Source organism: Nelumbo nucifera, chromosome 6, assembly GCF_055504915.1.
Source record: "Nelumbo nucifera cultivar China Antique chromosome 6, China Antique-T2T, whole genome shotgun sequence".
Classification (NCBI taxonomy): domain Eukaryota; kingdom Viridiplantae; phylum Streptophyta; class Magnoliopsida; order Proteales; family Nelumbonaceae; genus Nelumbo; species Nelumbo nucifera.
Genome location: NC_142654.1, coordinates 12,219,037 through 12,241,484, shown reverse-complemented (window position 1 = coordinate 12,241,484; position 22,448 = coordinate 12,219,037). Strand labels below are relative to the sequence as shown.

Below are 22,448 nucleotides of genomic sequence, written 5' to 3'. Positions count from 1 at the left end.
ATATATATTTTTTAGCTTTTTAACTTTTATAAATTTTTAATGTTTTTATTAATAAAACTATATTTTTTAAATATTTAATATATATTTTTTTAAAATTTTAATTATTTTAATATTGTTTTATAAAAAAATTTAATATTTATTAGTTAATATTAATCCATTAGTGCATTTTTTAAAATATTTATCATACAAAATACACAAAATAGATATTTATGATTATCTGTATATATCATTCACAAAATGTACATGGGATACATAGAATAAAAAAAATGTGGTATGAACTGGTCCACATCACGCTACAGAACGCCACTATAGATGTGGACTGCTCCAGTCCACATAACTTATCCACAATTCAGAATTACTGTATACTATGGTGTGGTAAAGATTAATCTCTACCACAAAGTGTGATATGGACTAATCCACACTAACCAATTTCTTATCATACTATAGAATACTCCGTTAATCTAATTTCACTCCTGAAATACTGATTGATTGGATATATATATATATATATATATATATATATATATAGAATACTGGAGTTAGTTTGTTTGGTTATCAAATAGATTACATCAATTACATCAACTTTATGGGAAACCGACATTTGCCTAATTAATTTTCAACATTATACAGGACAGGCCAACTATATAAAGAAAGAATTTTCGTTGCATGCACCACCACATGTTTCTGTTCTCCAATAGTCGTCGCGAGAGGTCGTTCATTGGGTACAGGTAGCATGTATCCAAATAATTTGAAGATAAGTTGGATGTATCGATCCAAATGTGGAGCCCAGCAACCAACCAGGTAGCTTTCACTCCCTAAATTAATTTTGAGGAAACAAATTAACTTTTTATTTTAATTTTAATGATACAACTGAAATTCTCGAGTTCAAAATCTTTTTTTTTTTTTTTTTATTTCAACTATAAATTAAATAGAACTAGCTATTAGGCATCTACTCTTCCCTTACTTTTTCTTGTTTGTTAGTATCTCCCAGTTCCATCAGAACCATGGAATTTACCATTGTTGTCGCCCTTTTTGCCTTGTTTGGATTTTCTTTCTTGCATGAATCCAGTTCTACCATCACCAAGGTAATACTTCAAACGAAGCCATGGGCTGCCTTTGCCACTTCAATGGCTGATCTTTTATGAGTTACTTATTTTATATACTAAAAGCCAAAATAATGTCATTTCCATTCAGTTACTTGATCAAGGTGCCAGTTGACTATAATTGAGATGGCTGAATTGAATGACTTATTGCTTTTGCCTCTTTTATTGAATTGGTTATAAAGTAGCATAGTTGTCAAAACATTTATGATTTTTGTTTGAGTCCTACAATTTGATTCTGGAATATGATGAATTATATGTTATACCATGCATTTTGAATTAATTTAATCAATAATTAATTCTGTAATTTTTTCATTTCTTTGATTGTGTTTTAAGTTTTGTCAAGGGAGAATTGTTTTAAATCCCTTACCAGAAAACGATTCATTTAATACTTTTCAAAAATCATATCAGAATTTATTTTCTATCATATGTGGATTAAAGAGCCATTATATTTTATATTATTTGATCGTCATCATCATCATCATCATCTTCTTCTTCTTTTTCTTCTTCTTCTTCTGTTGTCCGAGTTATAAATTCTATGGTTTCAGATACACATGTTGTAGATACCAATTAAAAATTGGCTGGGTAAAATTATTTATCAAAATTTAGATTTTTAGTAATATTTATTTTATTTTTTTCATAAATTGTTAAAAAATAGAGAAGAAATCTTCTGATTTACAATATGACTCGTGATTTTATTCAATTACTTTTTCTAAAAAATGAAGTGACAAATCATTCACTTCAACCACTAAAGAAGTTGTCAAAAAATGGATGCAGCAGCACTACATAGTTTACATGGGAGACCAGCACTCATACCCGGATTCAGATTCTGTGATCAGTGCTAACCATGAGATGCTTGCTTCATTCGTTGGCAGGTAAGTTACTAATTAACATGTAATCCCCAGTTGCCCACATCTTCAGCTGCAGCCACCGTAACAGGAAATAGTTGCAACCGCGCAACCAATAAAATACAAGAGACACCCCAGTGGAAAAATAAATTAAGAATGTACAGATCATGAGTTGTTTTGAATGTAAAAGTAAAACCAGGTTATTTATGTGCGAATATTATTTTGGGTCACAAGAAAGTCTTGCAACAGTGGTTGTAAAATAATTAATCGGGATTAATTGTGCCCATGTTTCCACAATTTCCTGCAAACAGTTTAATAGATTTAGCTAGGGTACCTACTGTTTAATTTCCGGTTTTTTTTTTCTTTCTTTGGAAGTATTGATGGAGCACAACAGGCAGCAGTTCACCATTATACCAAGAGTTTCAGAGGGTTTTCTGCTATGCTCACGGCGGAACAAGCAGAGAAGCTTTCTGGTAAGATTGGCTTGAGCTGGGTTGGGAAGGGCTTAATTACTAAGATTGTTAAAATATATATATATATTATTCTCTAATCAGTAATTACTGACCCACCCCGGCACCCCATAACCATGTACAATCGATGCTGCAGAGAGTGAATCGGTTGTTTCTGTTTTCGAGAGCCGGACGATTCATCTTCACACCACACATTCTTGGGAGTTCTTGGGAGTTGATTCTATTCATCAATATAACCAATTGCCTATTGACGTTAAGTCGGATATGATCATTGGCGTCATTGACACCGGTAAACTATTAATTATATATGCATATTTCTTTTAACTCGGCAGCTCGGCTAACAAGTATGCTGCTGCTTTGTATATTCCATTGGTAAAGGAATTTGGCCGGAGTCAGAGAGCTTCAACGACAGAGGCTTAGGGCCTGTGCCCAAGAGATTTAAGGGAGAGTGTGTGACTGGTGATAATTTTACGTTGGCCAACTGTAACAGGTATTGTGATTATTCCATCGACATGATATCTAGCTAGATATCATCATATACGTTTACCAATTAATGCATCTTGCCTTGCGTACGTTTTTGTTTATTGTCTTGTGTGCTGCAAATTCTGGCTACCTAGTTCAATGCATGAATATTAATTAGACCTCATCGAGATTAATTATTGCTTATATATATCGTTATCGTCCGGTCGAGTGGTTGATGATCAAATGGGTAGTGGGCTTCTTGGAATTTGCAGGAAAGTAATAGGTGCTCGATATTACTGGAAAGGAGCGGAAGCAGAAAATGGACGACTTGAATCATTGGGTTTTAGTTTCTTTCGGTCAGGTCGGGATGAGAATGGACATGGCAGCCACACCGCATCCACGGTGGGTGGATCCATGGTGAGGAATATCAGTTTGTACAGAGGAATAGGGAGAGGTGTTGCAAGGGGAGGTGCACCTAGCGCTAGGCTTTCTGTCTACAAAGTTTGTTGGGGGCCGGTAGGACTCTGTTCCGTCGCTGACGTCCTATCAGCCTTTGATGATTCCATCGATGATGGCGTCGATATAATCTCCATCTCACTTGGTTCCACTACCTACAGCTACTCTATTGATCCCATCGCTATTGGAGCTTTTCATGCATTCAGGAAGGGAATTCTGGTTTCAGCATCAGCTGGAAATTTTTACTTTCCTAGAACATTGACAAATGTGGCACCTTGGATCCTCACAGTGGCAGCGAGCTCTGTGGATCGAGAATTCTCCTCTCATGTTCATCTTGGAAATTCAAAAATTCTCAAGGTATATACGTATTAATTAATTAATTAATCAGAATAATTAATATACCAAGTAAATTTTTTTTTCTCTATTTCTTTTAATTATCAATGATTCAGACTCACTATTTCCCTTGATACCCAGTTAAATAGATTAGGGTTCTAAAAATACGTTTTCCGTTTTTAATGAATCAGGGTTACTCCTTAAACCCATTTATGATGGATGGCTTTTATGGTGTCATAAACGCGAGTGATGCAGCAGCTCCGAGTGTTCCTTCTACCAATGCTAGGTATAAATTATTATTAATATTATTGGTTAATTGATAGCCAAGGATCATCGGTGCATTCAATTGGCCTATGGTTTCCCAGATTGTTTGTTTGCAGTGCATTTTTTATTATTTTGGTATTGAGTGCTAATTTCATTTGGATTAATGCAAATGCATAAGATAGTCAAAGTGTAAATTCTGGTACAATTTGCTTCAACTTATATGTTTATGAAAAGAGCCCCACCTTATGGAGGAAGCAAGATGATGTGGGCTTCACCTTATATTAAAGAGAATTAAGTAGAAAGGTAATGCAAAATTTGAATAAACTTTTGGTAGTTAAAATTTGCATTGTCAATGAGTAAAACGAGACAAAAAAAAAATTATATCACATAAGACTTTATAAGAGTATAAATCATAATAAATTAAAAACAAATGATACAAAACTGAACCGGTGCACATTTTGTATTTGACTGAATTAGCTCTGCCTCTGCAAACAAACAGAACCTCCCTCAGGACTCAAGAGTGAAACCACTCACGAATTTTAGTCTCCATTAAAACACGGCGATGCAGGCCGTCTAAAAGTTGTGTTTGTTTGTCTGCAGTTCTTGTGAGAAGGACAGTCTTGACAACACGTTGATAAAAGGAAAGATAGTGGTGTGCGAGAATATTAACACAAGAACAGATTTATCAGGAGGAAGCATAAGACGGGGCGGCGGTGTCGGGATGATACTCGTCCTTGATTTTCCCAATGAAATACTCGCACAGTTTAAAATCCCAGGCACTCTAATTAGTCCTCAACAATCACAAGTCCTTCAAGCGTATCTCTCTACCGATAAGTAAGTAGCCTAATCACTGCTACGTACGCTTTCACAGAATTCATTTGGATGAATTGTCGGTGGTCTTGATGAACAAGTAAAAATTACTTTTAATTTAGTCTGCTTTTTTTTGAAAATTATTGAAAATTGATTCTTTTTCTGGGGTTAGATTTTTAGAAATCATTCTAAGAATTGATTCTTTGAATATTTAAAAAAGAAAATGCATTTGGGTTCAAAATTCATCTTCGTTTGAAGTAGAATTTTAACCATATAGCATGGTTTTCAAAACCGGACCGGAGAATTGGGAACCGGTCTGGTGATTGGTTCTGTTTTATCTCAAAACCCGTATTTGGCCAAAAACTGTTGATTTGGTCAGTAAACTGTTGACTCGAGCGGTCAAACTGTCGAATCATTTGACTCAGGAACGGTTTTTGGCGGTTTTTCGGGTTTTTTATTTTTCTTGTCAAAGCAGGCCATTCATTCAAACCAGATGGTTGGACCGTTCAACCTAGAAACTGGACCCTAGAACAATTTCCTATCCGGTCCAATTTTAAAAACCTTTTCATAAAGTTAAACTTTTAAGCAATTCATTTTTTTTATATCCCTACCTTTCAAAAAGCAAAAAACTATAAATTTAAGGCTGTGTTTGGGTAGACTTCTACTTTTGTACTTTTAATAGTATGAAAGTACAAAGTACAAATACAACTTTTATTTTTAATTTTCAAAACAGAAGTACCATTTTATGTTTGCCAAAAGCACCTTATCAATCATGTGATTCATCTGATCTTATATGTGACAGACCACATTACCCATGATTAGCCACCTATCTACACTAAAGATACGAACACGTGCCATGTGTACGCATCATGTACACGTGGTAATCACTTAGAAATGGCACTTGGTTTAGGAAATGAAGTGGTTTTGTACAGGTATAATACTATATATAACATTAAAAGAAACAAGCCATAAAAACATTCCATTAAGCTTCAAGAATAGTTTAGCAAATGAAGAAGTCGACAACAGTGATTCCAGTGGTGGTAAACATGCAATAAACATACCATTAAGGTTGAAGATATTACATGAAATGTAGAAAAACATTAAAAGAAAGGGGGGAAAATATGAAACTGGAATCCATACCTACGATTCTGGTGAGGGCTGTGCTTCTGACGACGATTTCCACTAGCAATGGGGGTCAGAGATGGGCGACGACAGAGCAAGAACCCATAGTAGTAAAGAGTTTAGGGCTTGAAAACGATAGGCGAATGGGGGAGTCTCGATTGAGGGGTTTTACTTGAAGGATGGTCACATATGACCACCCTTCACATGAAATGGAAGCAAAATTTCCCCAAAAGCACGAATTAATAAAAGTTGACTTCATGCTTTTGAGGGGTTTCGTGCTTTTAAAAAGTATGAAAGCCAAAGTTTAAATATTTTTCATACTTTAGTATTTGAAAAGTCTATCAAAATAGGGCCTAAGTTTTTTTTTTTTTTTTTTTTTTTTAGATAAAAATACCACATTACTCACCAAAAGATAAAATGTTAATAACATCCGGTAGCCGGATAGGCCGGTGATCACACCAAATAATTTACGGAAAAATACGAGCAGGCCCATTGCAAATTTCTGAATTCTGCTGCAGATCTATAACCATTCAAAATGTCATATACCTCCACTCTATACACTAATGCCCGCCATGAATTGGCATCAATTCCGAGCACCTACCCAACTGTACTTTGGGTCTAAAACTTCTGACCGTGGGCTGAACTGTCATTCTCCCAACAATTTATCATGTTTGCAAACTGTGCAGGGGCGTTCAGACGTCAGTTAATATATATACAAACTGCAAAATTTGAAATTTAACCTTTAGGGCCTGGTTCAGAACTATTGATATATACATATTTGAGAACTTGAAATGTAACCCATGGGCGTTCAGACGTCAGTTAATATATATACAAACTGCAAAAATTGAAATTTAACCTTTAGGGCCTGGATATAAATTTCAGAACTATTGATATATACATATTTGAGAACTTGAAATGTAACCCATGTAAAACTTTATAAATGATATTTCTAAATCTTATATTTGTATTGTATATATTTATATTTGTACTCGGTATAAATATAAATATAAGGTTTTACACTGCACATATTTGTATTTATACTCCTTCCAAGCTGAGCCTTAATTATTTCCAAGCTGAACCTTAATTTTGAAGAAAATGGGGCAAAAAGCTGGGGCTGTGTTTGAAGTGCATATTTTAAAAATTCTAACTACAGTCACAGAACAAGGTACCAAGCACCTGATTGGTAAAGTCTCCTGCTGGTTACAGAATAGAGTTGGGATTGAATCCTGTCTAACCTGGGTTGGGGGAATTTATGGGTTTGGAGGATGGGCTACTCATTGTGTCCATAAAAAGTACAGTTAAGGACCTTTTGTCATATAATTCTTTCCATTAATCTTAATTGTTAAATTCTCTGAGAACATACACATAAATAATTTTGGAAACAAAGTTATATTTAAGTAATTTAGTAAAATGATAAGGTATATTTAAATAATTAATCCTCTCTTTTAGAATTTGATCCAAGTCAGCAAATGTCCGTGTTATTCACACTTAATCACAAGACATGGCCATATATCAGTCTCCCTATTAATAACAGCAATATCACAAGACATGGCCATATATCAGTCTCCCTATTAATAACAGCAATAACAAACAAGTATAGGAAATGTTCCAGATGTGTGGTTGTAGTGTCCAATGGGTGGACGCACATGGATAGGAGATCCGAACACCTTTAATTACTACAAGTCTACAACCAGTAAGGTGAAGGTTTATTTCAACCCAACTTAACCCTGCGCGATTGGCATCCCTACCATGAAGCCATGCATCCTACCTTAATGCATCACTAGCGGAGGGGGCCCTGCGTTGTAGGGGCTCACTCCTAATCTATCAAGTTCGAGCTCAACTACCTTTGATTGCAAGTCTTTCAAGTAGCCAAGGTGCCGAGCCAAGGTTCCAAGCTGAGGTCTCCCTCAATTGCCAATATGCCAAACCGAGGTTTTCCTCAATTGCTGAAGTGTCGAGCTGAGGTTTTTCTAGCAGGCGAGGTGTTGAGCTAAGGTCTCCCTTAGTTGACAAGGTGCCGAGCTGAGGTCTCCCTCAGTTGTTGAGGTGCTGAGCTGAGATCTCCCTCGATGACTGAGGTGTCGAGTTGAGGTCTCCCTCATTAGTCAAGGTGTTGTCTAGCTCGAGCTCGATTCGAATTAGAGACTTGAGCTTGAGTTCAAAAGTTCGATCTCGGCTCGGCTCGGCTCGAACTCGACTACCTTTGATTGCAGGTCCCCTAGCAGACGAGATGCCGAGCTGGGGTCTCCCTTAGTTGGAGAGAGAGTGGCATTCTTGTAATTCATAAGGAGAGAGAGATGGTAGGAGAGGGGGAGATGGCATTCTTGTAATTTGTAAGAAAAAGAGAGAGAGTTGGTAGGAGAGAGAGTGGGATTCTTTTAATTTGAAAGAAAAAAAGCAAGAGAGAGAGAAAGAGAGAATTGGTAGGAGAGAGTGACATTCTTGTAATTTGAAAGGAGAAAAAAATCAAAAGAGAGAGATTTGGTAGAGAGTGGCATTCTTGTAATTTCTATGAAAAAAAGGTAAAAAATACTGTTAGATTCAATTTCCCTCATCCTCAAGCCTTCTTATGTACACATTTCAGCTTAATATATTTATATAGATTATTTTTCTTACAGGAAGCTAATTGCGAAAATCTCTCCTACAGTGACGGTTCTAAAAACAAGGCCTGCACCAGTCGTAGCTTCGTTTTCTTCGAAGGGACCAAATCAAATATCACCTGGCATAATTAAAGTAAGTTTATTTGCTATGAAATTAATGACGCATTTTTTTTGCATTAATTCTGTAATTTTATAGTTTTACACCTCATACTTGTTTTCAAAGTTACTTGTCACTTGTTAGTTGTCAATAGGGATGTCACTACATCAGGTTAATCAGTAAACCCACATTAATCGAGTGTAATTGGGTTAGGGATAGGGTCATAGTTTTGAGTCGGATTCTGGTCGAGGATGGTCTGTGCCAAACATGATCCATTGACATAGCATTGAGATAATAGATGTCCAAGCTTAAGTATTATCAACTAAGGGGTGTTCTATAATGTGGATGAGAAATTAGGTGGTGTAGGCTGATCTACACCACACCACTGTGGTAAGGACCAATTAATACCACATTACAGTCCACAACTATTCTGAACTATGGATATACCATGTGCATTGGTCTAGTCCACACCCATAGTGGCGTTCTATAGGTGTGGTGTGGTCCATACCACACTTTTTGATTCTATGTATTTCATATACAATTTATGAAGTGATATATACAGATGATCACAAATGTATAATTTTTACAATTGAATATTAACCAATAGATATTAATTTTAACAAAAAGTGGCAATAAAATAATTTAAAAAATAAAATAAAATAATTATTTAAAAATAAAATGATTTTAAAAAATGGAGCTTGTGACGGTTGGAGGAGAGCTTACAAAGGATAACCCATGCTTACAATGCCCGACCATGGGGAAAGAGGAGCAGTGGAGGACTTTTAATGGTAAAAAGGAAAGAAAAATATATAGGGTAGAGAAGTATTGAATAAAAAATGGAGTATGAACTGACCATAGACACGAGAAATTGTCATTGTCGAGATTTTGGGGTGTGGATAGGCCGGTCCACGATATAGTATGGACGCATTGTTTTAAAAACCAGATCGGATTGAACGGTTGAACCATTTGACTCAGGAACCAATCATATATCCGGGTCCATTTTTAGATCGGATCTCTTTTTGCAAAAACAAAAAAACATTGAATTGGTTAGAAAACCGTTAACCTAGACGATACACGATCTCAGATCTAAGAAGTGAGATTTTGAAGAGAGAACAAGAGAGAGAGAGAGAGAGAGAGAGAGAGAGAGAGTGGTGAGAATTCAGATTGGAGATCTGAGATCTGAGCAAGAGAGAAACGAGATCTCAGATCTCAGATTTGAGAATAAAGTCGCTGTCGTTGTCACTGCCATGATCATTGTTTCTGTTGCTGTCACCGTCACCACCGCTATTGTCGTCGTCGTCACAAGTGAATGTCTTCTTCTTCTTCATCTTTGCTTCCCTCCTCTCCTTCCTTTCCTTTTTTTTTTTTTGCTTTCGTTCCTTTCTTTCTTTCTTTCCTTTCTTTCTTCTTTTCTTAGCTGAAAACCACCTTAACTCCTCTCTCTTTTCTCACAAAAGAATGAAACCCTAATATTTCTAATCTGAAGGCAAACCACTTGAACCATTCAACTTGGATGGTCAAACCATTAACCCAAAAACCGATGATTAAAGCGATTCTCTTTCCAAATTGATTTTTAAAACCTTATATGAACCAGTCCCATCTACGACCAACCGAATAGTATATTCACCCCGTGGTGTGGACTGAAACGGTTCATCCATAAGATGAACACACTTTCGAACACCACCTAAAATAGTAGTTTAATTGTTATGTTAAGTGGGTCAACAGACATGCGGATTCGAGTGCCACTACCTACCAGCACAGAATTAAAAAAAAAATAAATAAAAAAGAATTACGGCCCCTATGGAAGACTCATGTGTATCACTAATACCAAAAAAAAGTGTAAGCATTTAACCTTATTTATATATGTAATGTAATAGAACCATATTTCAAAAACTTTAAATTAAAATGTGAGTAATATATAATATGTAATGTAGTATAGATATTGTATATAATCTACCTTATATAATTTATATTAAACTTCTGGTTAGGCCAAGTTGCTCAAGCCTAGAATTTTAGGGCTGAGGTCCATATGCATTCTGTGTGGGCTCGGGCCGTCGGGCGGGCTGGGCTTGGGAAGAAAAACAAGGTTATTTGTGTTGGGTTAGGGTTACAGGGTTGAATATTGTTGGATTGGAATGGACTCTAGCGTCAGGTTGGGCTCTGCCTCTCTGGTTCATCTCAACCGGATCCAACTAAGCCCAAGTTACACCCCTAGGCCTATTTTATATATTATCTGCTTTAAACGAAACAAATGCAAATTCATGGAAAATAGGTCAAAAAGATTTTTTTTTTGTGTGTGTGTTTTTAATACTTATATAGTGGCTATTTTTTGAAGGCGTTATGTAGTGGCTATTTTGCCTCCCTGCATTGGGAGACAAATATCCACTTTCAGAAATAAAGAGTTTATCCTGACAAATTACATCCGCGAAAAAGTATGAGAACAACCAAATGGAGGGGTGGTATGTTAGTTGGTTCACTCCAATATAGAACAATCAATTCCTGCAGCCATCGACTTTGGGGGAGGGGTTATTAGTGGTGTGTGTCACCAAATAGAAGTGTCAATTGGACTGGACTCCTGGCAGCTCTGTCTGCATGGGTTTTGTTGGCCAAGGAAAAGGTGGTAGGTCCGATACTGTAAATCAGTTTGATTGAAGTCCACCACTGTGTTAAATAAAAGCCCGTCGGATTTCAGCCATAGACAAATCTGTGTCTGTATGAATCTAGAACAAGGATCAGTCCCATTAGCGTACTCGATGTTGTTTGGTTGGCAGTGAGGGAGGTGTAACCACATGGAGAAGTAGATGGCCATCCCATAAGCACCGCCAGCATTGAAGATGGAATGAAACCCAGGTCATCATCGACGTTGGTCGACCATCCAAACAACTTGTTGACGATAATGCAAAGAGGAGGACGGTCATTTTATTGATGGGTGATGTCGGAGAGGAGGCATTTGAAAGACGGTGTGAGGGAGAAACTAGCTTTGAAGAGGTGAATGATGAAATGCCCAGATCCTTAGCCTTGAAGGTTTCGATGGACTTTCAGAAGATTTGCAAAGGAACGGAGTTCCTCCCCATTTGGATCCACTAATTATATCTCAAACAATAAAAATGTGGACCAGTCCAATTTAGATGTGAACTGGACGGGTCCAATCCAAATGTGGTCCATTGACACCCCTATCGCCAAATACCCAAAAAAGAAGTATGAAGTATTTGCAGAGAAGAGAACAATACCACATTGGTGTTTGAATTGGAAAAATGTTGACTGTTAGTTATCTAAACCCTACAATGTCATTTTATTATTTTATAATTTTAATTCAATTTGTTAGATCTCTTAGAATCACAGTATCTGCAATATTTTAATTTGTAATGTTGCAGCCCGATATTGCAGCACCAGGGGTCAATATATTGGCAGCGTGGTCTCCAGTAGCAACTGCTCTAACGGCTGGACGACCTGTTGACTACAATATAATCTCAGGCACCTCCATGGCCTGCCCACATGCCTCAGCTATTGCTGCTATTATCAAATCTGTCCACCCTTCATGGAGTCCAGCAGTCATACAATCCGCAATCATGACAACAGGTAATCAACCCCTTTTCTTATATATCAAAAGATTTTAAATCCCAAATAAGATTAATTCATTTAAGCCTCATACTACATTGGCAGCATAATTTTGAGAATATCTCAATTCTTCTTTTAGGGTTTATGATAAATGATTTGGAGTAAAATATGCAAATTTTCAGAAGATGGTTACAATCCTTAAAATTTAAAATTTCATGTGTTAGTGGATTAAAAGATACATAGGTATAGATAGTTATTTGAATTCTAAAAAACCAAGGAGAGGGAGAGGGAGAGGGAGTGGAACTCAATTCCAAATGTACTCTTGCAATCCAAAGATAACCTAGAAATACAAGTGACTATTTGCATTAATCCGGCTAGGGTGTGAGCTTATCTTCCCCCCGGATAAAGGGAGTTGTATTAGGTCGGCACTTCTGACATCGATCAAAACTTTTGCCCAACTCTTTTTGAATATGGATCCTAAGTTATCTTTTGCATGCGCATATTAAACTCTTCCTTACAACTAACATATGTACTATTCTCCAATTCGAGTGCAAAATTGAGCAAGAGTATGCCATAACATTACTCAGTTGTATGTATACCTACCAAAAAAAAATTGCTTAGTGGTTGTGAGAAACATGTAAGAGTTCATCATTTTGGATGAGTATGGGTAAAGAGGCCAATAGAAAAATATGAATTTGATTTGCTATCTTAAATATAGAATAGGAAATGGTATAGAATTAATTTACACAATGAAAGGAAGGATTGATATTATATGTTTACAAAGAAACTAAATGAAAAGATAAATGCTATAAAATATCTTTATACTATGGTGCATTGGAAAAGTAAATAATAGAAACAGAGTAGGCAATAATAGTATACAAAGATTTAAAAATTGAATTTTTAAATGTTAAAAAGTCAGGAATGGAACACTTTTATTTAAACAAATTTTAGTTAAGAAAATTACTAATATAATTAGTGTTTATGTACCTCAAGTGGGTTTAGAAGAAAGCATTAAAAGACAATATTAGGAAACATAGATGAATTAATTAAAGGAATTCTAATTGAAAAGTGGATTTTTATAGAAAGAGATCTAAATGGGTATGTGGAGAAAAGAAGAGCAAAAAATGATATGATATATATAAAAGGCTTAGGTTTGGGTAGAGGAATGATATGATATATACAATTACCTCAAAAATAAGATATTTTAAAATATATAGGACTATAAAGCAAGGTATAACTCAATGTGAGAGATTGAAGAGGACATAGTCTATAGTAGGGGTGGCAACGAGCCAAGCTTTTCACGAGTTGTTCAAGCTCGGTTCAGTTCGGTTTCAATCGAACTTGAGCCACTAGAGCTCGGCTCGTGAGGCTTGCGAGCCAGCTCGAATATATATATATATATATATATATAATAAAACTATAGAAAATAATATATATATATATATATATATAATAAAAATATTATAATTATTAATTATTATAATTCTTATTTTTTAAATATCAAATAAAAATATTTTTATATATAAATTTTATTTTTATAAAATATTTTTTCTCAAAATCGAGCTTGAGCCGAACCGATCTCGAGCTTATGAATTTTTGACTCGAACCAAGCTCAAGTTCAAGGTTCTGACTCGAACCGTGCTTGAACTTGAGCTCGAGCCTTGTAGAACAATCTCGAGCCGAACTTGAGCCTTGTACTATTCGGCTCGGATCGACTCGAATCCACCCCTAGCCTATAGAATTAGAGAAGGATAGAGAACATCGGAGAATGTGTTAGAGAATTACATTTGTGAGACAAGAATACCATCTAAACCAGAAGAAAAAATTGATAAAATGGTTGTAAGGCCAACAATGTTGTATAAGTAGAGTGATATTTGAGTAGTAGAAATATGAATGTTGAGATGGATGAGGAATAGAAATATGAATGTTAATGGTAGGTCTCAAAAGTTAAAACCTACCCTCCCTCCCTCTCTCTCTCTCTGCCCCTGCTTCCGCTCTCCCTCTCTCTCTCTCTCTCTTGTTTCTTCTTCTCTCTTCCTCAAAATCGGCAACCCAACTCTCTAACTGGCACCACCGCTGCAACCTCCGATGCCCCTGTTCTTGGTACAGTAAGAGAGCATCAACAAAGTAGTTGTAGCAAGTTCAGTCAGCCGAGCTGGTTCTCTTTTGTGAGGAGATCCGATATTCTCTTTTTCATTTGTTTTTCCTCATTCTTGGACCCCTATTTCTTATTGACCTTACAGCAAGGAACTTATTCCCCAGGTTTGCAGTTTTGGGAGCGGACAAGGAATGCCTCCGGTGCATTGGGATGATATGATCACCATCTTATTGAGTTCAAACCTAGCCCTCCTACCAAATCGAGAACAAATTAGATTACACGTGTCTCAAATTTCTAAACCTAACTCTTGTTAGAACTGATCTGACAAAAGCCTAGATGATCAAATTTTGAATATAACTCTTCTTCATTTGGGAGGCCTGCCTAAAGAAACTAAATACCTATGATATGTTACAAAAGAAACTCAAGAGGCAGATGCATCTCCCCACATGTCTGCCCCCTCTGCCTCAACAATGGCGAGACAGCGGAGCACCTTTTCCTTCACTTACCATTAACAAGGAAAATCTGGTGTTCCTTTCTCAGTCAGGTGGGACTCAACTGGGTATTCCCAAACCAAGTCATAGATCTTCTGTGACAATGGCACTGCAAAGGCCTTGGAAGTAGGGGCAAAATTTATTGGAGCACGGTGACCCACACAGTGTTATGGGGAGTTTGGAAAGAAAGAAACAACAGAACCTTTGAAAACAAAGCCAGGAATATTGAGGATCTAATCTCTCACATTACATACCTTTGCAACAGCTGGGCCCTAAACTCTGAAGTCTTCAAAGACACCACATTAAATGACCTTCAGAGAAACCTGGTAGAAGTCCTCTACACTTCCCCTGGAATCGGCTTTACTCAAACATCCTGCCCCAGGGAGGAGAACTAGTTAAATCTAAGCTTTAATGGCAGTGCTCAACGGTCCACAGTTCAAGCAGGAGTAATCTGTGGGAGTGGGGGAAGCATCCTTTGGGCTTTCAGTGGTCCGATTGGGAGAGCTGATGCCACCAAGGCAGAGATCTTAGCTGCCCTCACAGGTCTTCGTTTCGCCAAAATGTTAGGCCTTTTCTCTTCATTAATTCAGGGTGATTCAGCTAACACAATAAACTGGTCAAGGCAGAGGACTGGAGGCCCTTGGAGGCTTGCTCATCTGCTGGATGAAGCTAGAGATATTCTAAATAACCTGAATGCAAAGCTAGTTTGGATTCATAAGGAATTAAACACCATAGCTGATTTTCTGTGAGGTGGAAGAGGCAAAGCTTCAAGATAATAGTTTCATTTTCGGTGAGGCTGGCTTTTCTCATAGATTTCTTCGCGTACTGATTTTTTTTTTTTTTTGAGAGGCTCAACCTTTGAGTTGTATGGTTGAAAGGGGTTGTGTATCTAGTGGGGGCCTATTGTCTATTGACTGGTGTTTTTGATGTGGGTTTACTTGCAAAGTCTTTGTTTAGCGGTTTCGCTTTCTCTTCTGAGCTGGGTTTATTCCTGCTGGGCGCAGGTTGTAAATTCTCCCTGTTCTCTCATCTTTCTATTTTCTAGTAAATTTTTATTTTACCTCCAAAAGAAAAGTTTTACACATTTGAAACTTGTTAGGTTGTTAATTCAGATAGTTCTGACTAATTAATATAATTATATCAAACAAACAATTTCTACATATTTTCTTTTAATATTTATTTTATTATAGCTGCGTATTAGTATTCTTTAAATATTTACAATGTTTGTTTCCTTTTGCAGAATTTAATTATTACCCTAGGCCGTTAAAGACAATTACTTGATCATTTTTAACAAGTTTTTTTTGTTTGATACATACAGCTACAGTACTTGACAATACTCAAAAACCCATACTAAGCAACCAAGAGAAATCTGTGTCGACGCCTTTTGACTATGGATCTGGACACATAAATCCAATTGCAGCACTTGATCCCGGGCTAGTTTATGATTTTGATTCCAATGATGCTTACGACTTTATATGTAGTAACAATGCCACACTGGGAGAGAGGTTGGGGTTGATAGGGAAGGTTGTTCCTTGTAAAAACCCACCAGTCCCAATCTACAATCTCAATTATCCATCAATTGCTGTAACGAACATGACGGGAATAAGCCTCTCTGTTAATCGAACAGTTACTTACTACGGTGAAGGCCCAACTGTTTATGTTGCATCTGTAAAGCAGCCAATGGGCGTGAACGTTATGGTCCGTCCTTGTAAGCTCAGATTCAGCAAAGTTGGTGAGAAGAAGTCTTTCATGGTAGAATTCAAGCCCTACAAGGATACTAATGGCAGCTTTGTGTTTGGGGAGTTGATATGGAGCAACTTAAACGGACTCCATAGGGTTAGGAGTCCCATTGCACTTCATGTACTCTTAATCTAGCTACTTACATAATATTCTAAGCTATACGTACTACTCAGCTCTTTCTCCAAACTCTTATTATGTAACCAACAAACCACTAATCGTTTAATAATAATAATAATAAATCTCTTATAGGTGGTGCGTGTACCATGCATTCTGTTTAAGTAATAGCAATAAGAGTTATGCTTTTCTAATTTGGAAAGAGTCGCAAATTAATGACGATGAGAGGAGGGAGGGGTTCAAGGTACTGAGCCATGGGTGTGGAGTGTGGACCAGGCTTTTCAGAGCTTTGGCTAGGTTTAGGGATAAGTCCTTGTGCTTTTAGTTTGGGTTGAGCTTTGGCCAAGAACTGGTATAGGCGTATAACCCAAGGTCCCAATTATCCCTCAATTTGTGCGGCAATATTCATGAATAGAAGTTTCTGAGTTATCGAACAGTCACTTGCTGCAATGAAGGACCAACAGTTTATGTTGCATCTGTGAAACGAGTCCGGATAATCTGTCTACGAGAATTCGCCATGAGGCATGAATTTTGTGATCCGTTCTAGTAAGCTTGAATTTAGTAAAGGTGGCGACAACAAGTCTTTCTGAAAGATTTCAAACCCTACAAAGATATTAGTGGCAGCTTTGTTGGAAGCAGCAATATCAAAGGAATTCTGGTGTTTCCAGGATGGGCCTGGCCAATCCACTTGATTACTCTGTCACTTTGACGATTGCAATTGAATGAATCTTTCCATGTGTTCAGGAAAGGATCAAAGGAATTCTGGTGACTGTCTTTTGCATCAGTTGGAAGCAGCAACCTCCATGGAACAAAATTGATCCAATATGGATTGGGAATTCAACAGAGTAGAACAATGACCAGGAACATTTGACTCGACTAATAGAAAATTCAACCCAAAATATGAAATTAATAATGATCAATGCAAAAGTAGATAAATGGCTTGGTGAAACGACAAAGGAAACCACACCTGGTTTGATAACTTTCAACGCACATACCATTAATTTACCTCTATCACAAAAATAGCTATATATTTCTATGCAGAGCCTTAATGTATTATTACCCGAGCGATCAGCTTGGTTTTGTTACTATAGGATGAGGGTGGATTTGGCCCTCCAGTCATATTGTGACACGTGGCATCTCAGAATAATTGGGTGATACTCGAAATCACTTAGGCAACAACTTATTTTAGCTAAGATGATGACGACCTGACACAGGCGCCGAATTGGTAGCCTGGCACAGGCGTTGACTTGGCGACCTGGCACAGGTGCCGAATTGTCGATCTGGCAACTTGGCACAGGTGCCGACCTGGCGACTTGGCACAAGCGCCGATCTGGCGACCTGCGAGACATGCTTGCCGACAAATTCGGCATGCATATCACAACACTCCCACGATCCTTGGAAGTTGGCCCACGTGCCGAACGATCCAGAGGGTGGTCAACGTGCATGGCGATTGCCTCTGGGAATCTCATACCACTTAGGCGACCTCTTGGAAATCTTGGATACGGTGCGTGAAGCCCACGCTAAACAATGCTTATATAAAGACACCAATCCCAGTGACAAAGTTAAGTACTTTGTTTGAGCATCTACCCTTCCCTTACTTTCTCTTGTTTGTTAGTATCTCCCAGTTCTATCAGAACCGTGAGATTTTCCATTGTTGTCGCCCTTTTTGCCTTGCTTGGATTTTCTTTCTTGCATGAATCCAGTTCTACCACCATCAAGGTAATACTTCAAACTTCAAAAGAAAGAGAAGGAGAGAAAGATGCTGTAATTATTAAGGAGATTACGATTTTTTTTTTTTTTTTGAAGCCATGGGCTGCCTTTGCCACTTCAATGACTCATCTTTTATGATTTACTTATTTTATATATAAAAGAGAAAGTAATGTCATTTCCATTCAGCCACTTGATCAAGGTGCCAGTAGATGGCTGAATTGAAGACTAATTGCTTTGCCTCTCTTATTGAATTGGTTTTAGAGTAGCATAATTGTCAAAACATTTATGATTTTTGTTTGAGTCCTACAATTTGATTCCGGAATATGATGAATTATATGCTATATCATGCATTTTGAATTAATTTAATCAATAATTAATTCTGTAATCTCTTCATTTCTTTGATTGTGTTTTATGTTTTGTCAAGGGAGAATTGTTTTAAATCCCTTAATTACCAGAAAACGAAAACGATTCATTTAATACTTTTCAAAAACAATATCAGAATTTATTTTCCTTCATATGTCGGTTAAAGAGCTATTATATTTTATATTATTTGATCATATTTAAGTGCAACATGATGGTGTTATCTTAGTCGTCGTCGTCTTCTTCTTCTTCTGTTGTCCAAGTTATAAATTCTAGGGTTTCAGGTACACATGTTGTAGATACCAATTAAAAATTGGCTGGGTAAAATCATTTATCCAAATATAGATTTTTAGTAATATATATTTATTTATTTTTGATAAATTGTTAAAAAATAGAGAAGAAATCTTATGATTTACAATACAACTTGGTGCGGGTTAGCTTGGCCCAACTCACCGCGAGCTGGGAGGCCCAGCCCACTAGCATCTGACAGCGTCAACCACAGTAGGAGGGAGCCCTACTGCCTCTATACGGAGTCAACCACATGACCGTCAGACATACCCACCAGGGCCTACAGCTTGACCTCGTACATCTCTCATCCGGGGCGTTCATCTTCACCTACCTCCAGCACGCTTAATTATAAATAAGAGATAATTGCCCCTTAAAGGGAACCCGGAACAGAAAATTCCAACACCACTCACTCATTTACTCCCTGCACCTATCTTGTCTCCTTAGCATTTATTTAGGGAGATCTGATGCATCCAAGGACTATCTCCAAAGCCTCTCCTGCACCCTCTCCTACTTTACACCTCGTACTAACTTGAGCGTCGGAGCCTCTCCCTCGGGTGTCCACCCGAGGCCTCTGACATTCCCTATTTTGCAGTATCTCTGGTCACCAGGGACTTCACCTCGACCTACAGTCCTCGGCTACCATAGTCCTTGGAAGAAGTACGTCGCATTAGCTTGCAGTCCTCAGCTTCGGCCCACCTTTTCTGTGGCCTCAGGGTCCTCAGCCAGCACCCAAAACCTGAAGAGTGAGTTTACCTCATTTCTCCCGGCCAATCCGCGTGGCAACAATTGGTGCCATTTGTGGGAAGCCATTGCTATGACGACCCCCACTTAGGATAAAAAAAAATAATAATACTCTAAATCCAAATCCCCTTAAGCTCAAAAGCTATGGTGAGTAGAACCAGGAATAATCAGAACCTAGTCACCTATGAGCAATTTCAAGCTGTCCTCGATCGTTTGGACTGCCTCACCTAACGAATGGAAGAAGTTTGCCCCCAAGGAGGAGGTCCCTCTCAAGACGACCAACCCGCTCGGGTGTTAGAGGATCAGGGTAGACACGAGAATGTCGTGCCACCGACCCTCGGCCATGGTAATCCACTGGCCGAACTGTCAGAATTGGGCAACACCTACCTCTCGGATTCACCACGAAGGAACATCTCTCCTCCTAGCTGAAGGGAGAGCATGCCCGCTCAATAGGAAGATCGTCATCAATCTTTGGAGCAACATCACTACCATGGTAGGAAAGTCCCCCAGGATGATGGCGGGCACCTCGACCGCCTTGGAGTTCACTCCCGAGAAGAGAGCCGACGCCACCCCACTCCACCTCCCATCTCAGATCTCAAGGACGTTATGAATAACCGTTGTGCTCGCAGAGGAGCGGGCGATCCTGTCTCGAAGTCTTCGGGAGTCTGAGCCGACACCCACCGGGTCCACGAAGATAGAAGCGGGGCCCCATGCCTGTGCTGACCTAGGGCTTGCCGAGTTGCGAGCCGAGATTAGGGCCGTTAATGACGAGCTTAGCAAGGTTAAGGAGAGTCGAGCTGGCGCCTCAACCAGTCACGACAACTCCGCTGGCCACATGGATGCAATCACCCTGGAAATCATCTTGGAGCCTCTTCCCCCACAGTTCAAGGCTCCTACACTAGAAACATACGACGGGAGCACCGACCCCGATGACCACCTAGAGGGTTTCAGGGCGCTCATGATACTATACGGCTATTTCGATGCCTTGACGAGCCAAACCTTCCAGGGCATCTTTAGGGGGGCCGCTCGCCACTGGTTCTCCAGCCTTCCTCCTCGATCAATCCGCTCGTGGGAGCAATTCACAACCTTGTTCCTCTCCCGCTTCATCAGCAGTAGACGATGCCAGAAGAGCATAGTCTCTCTGATGTCGCTCAAGCAGGAGCTGGGTGAAAGCCTGCAGTCTTATATCGACCGATTTAAGAGAGAAGACCTCAAAGTTCGAGACCTTGACCCTATGGTCTCCATTCACGCAGCCATTAACGGACTTTGCCCCGGTTCGGCCTTCAAGTGCTCAGTTGCCAAGACCCCGCCGAAGACTAAACTCGAATTCTTCAAGAAGGCCCAAAAATACATCGCGGCCGAAGAGGTTTCGGCCAGGGACGACCGAGAAAGGGTGGCCGAGTGCCATGACAGTCCCCCAAAGAAAAAGATGAAAGGTGGAGACCAGCGCCACCCCGGCAACCATGGCGACAAAGACAACAAGAAGCCATTGGCTCTGGCCTTGGCTTACAAGGACAACATGCCACTAAACTCCACCCGCACCAAATACTGATGCAGATCGGGGAAGAGAATTTTGTGAAGTGGCCAACGAAGTTGAAAAGAAACCCCAAGAGGGGGAACCCTATGAAGTACGACAAGTACCACCGTGGCACCAGGCATGACACCGAGGACTACTACGATCTAAAGAATGAAATAGAGTCCCTTATCCGCCGCGGGCACCTCAAGCAGTTCATCGGAGGAGAGGCTGGCGCCTCATCCTCCCAGCAACAGTAGTACCATCAGCAAGTGGTAGGCGTCATCGACGTCATCGCTGGGGGCATGGCTTCGGGTGGAGTCTCAGCCTTGGCTCGAAAAGCCTATGCCAGCCAACTTAACATCCAGGAGCCTGCCCCGAAGAAGCAGAAGTACCCGGACGCTCCGCAGAGGTTGAGCTGTCCACATGCCCTCGTCTTCACCGACGAGGACTTAGAGGGGGTTACAGTCCCCCACGATGATGCCCTTGTGGTCGTAGCCATCATCTCCAATTTTATGGTGAAGAAGATCTTGGTGGATAGTGGCTTGTCAGCCGATATCCTTTTTTACGACACCTATGAGAGAATGAAGCTCGCGCCAGAGCGACTCTAGCCTACCGATGCTCCCCTCGTCGGCTTCTTCGGCAACGTCATCAGGCCGAAAGGAAAAATTTCCCTACCCATCACAGTAGGGACAGCGCCACACCAGGTGACTTGGATGCATGAGTTCCGGGTGGTGAAGGTTGCCTCTCCCTACAACGCGATAATAGGAAGACCAACCCTTCATGCACTAAGGGCAACCCAATAAAGCTCCAACAACAGGTGAACTGTCAAATTCTTCTAATAAAAAATTCTAAATATCTTTAGGACAATGGATTCAAGGTGGTCATTTTTTTTTGAGGAAACTTCGAACTGCAGAGCTCATCCACCAGAACAAAGAGTCTAAAAAGAAAATGCAAGCAACAACAATTGAACAATCTAAAACAGCTCAACACTACAGTCAAGGGAAGGTACAATATATGGAGGAGAGAATACGAAAGTCCAAATTCTAACTCCACCTTGAAGCTTATGAGGGATCAGATCATAATTGTATGCATATAATGAAGTATATCTTCTCTTTCGTCTTTAATTATATGCATATAATGAAGTTTATGTTTCAATGTTTTGCAATAGGTTGTTCCCAATCTCTACATACCTGATTTATTTTGGCATTTGGTGGGTTTTGGACCGGAGTCTAGAATTCCATGTCTCAAATCTGGGTGTGAATCTCATAAG

At 39.0% G+C, this 22,448-nt stretch overlaps 1 protein-coding gene and 1 long non-coding RNA gene across 5 annotated transcripts; one reads left to right on the top strand and one right to left on the bottom strand.

Annotated features, from left to right (window-relative positions):
• The first annotated feature begins 928 nt into the window (after positions 1–928).
• On the top strand, positions 929–16,697 carry LOC104588241 (subtilisin-like serine-protease S). Of its 4 annotated transcripts, none has more exons than XM_010246093.2 (11): positions 929–1,085; positions 1,878–1,975; positions 2,324–2,421; positions 2,555–2,707; positions 2,797–2,908; positions 3,153–3,693; positions 3,861–3,955; positions 4,534–4,767; positions 8,484–8,598; positions 11,937–12,141; positions 16,028–16,697. In XM_010246093.2, exons 1-11 carry the CDS (start codon positions 1,005–1,007, stop codon positions 16,582–16,584), a joined length of 2,289 nt encoding a protein of 762 aa, XP_010244395.2. In that variant the 5' UTR covers positions 929–1,004; the 3' UTR covers positions 16,585–16,697. The 4 variants fall into 4 exon arrangements, with proteins under 4 accessions (XP_010244395.2, XP_088746743.1, XP_088746742.1 ...); XM_088890616.1 differs by having other exon boundaries at positions 932–1,085; positions 1,881–1,975; XM_088890617.1 differs by lacking the exon at positions 4,534–4,767.
• On the bottom strand, positions 4,884–8,471 carry LOC148790608 (uncharacterized). The gene is made up of 2 exons (XR_016077806.1): positions 6,722–8,471; positions 4,884–6,605 (listed from the first exon to the last, which is right to left on the bottom strand). It is a non-coding gene; the product is annotated as an uncharacterized LOC148790608 (long non-coding RNA).
• Positions 16,698–22,448: the final 5,751 nt, after the last annotated feature.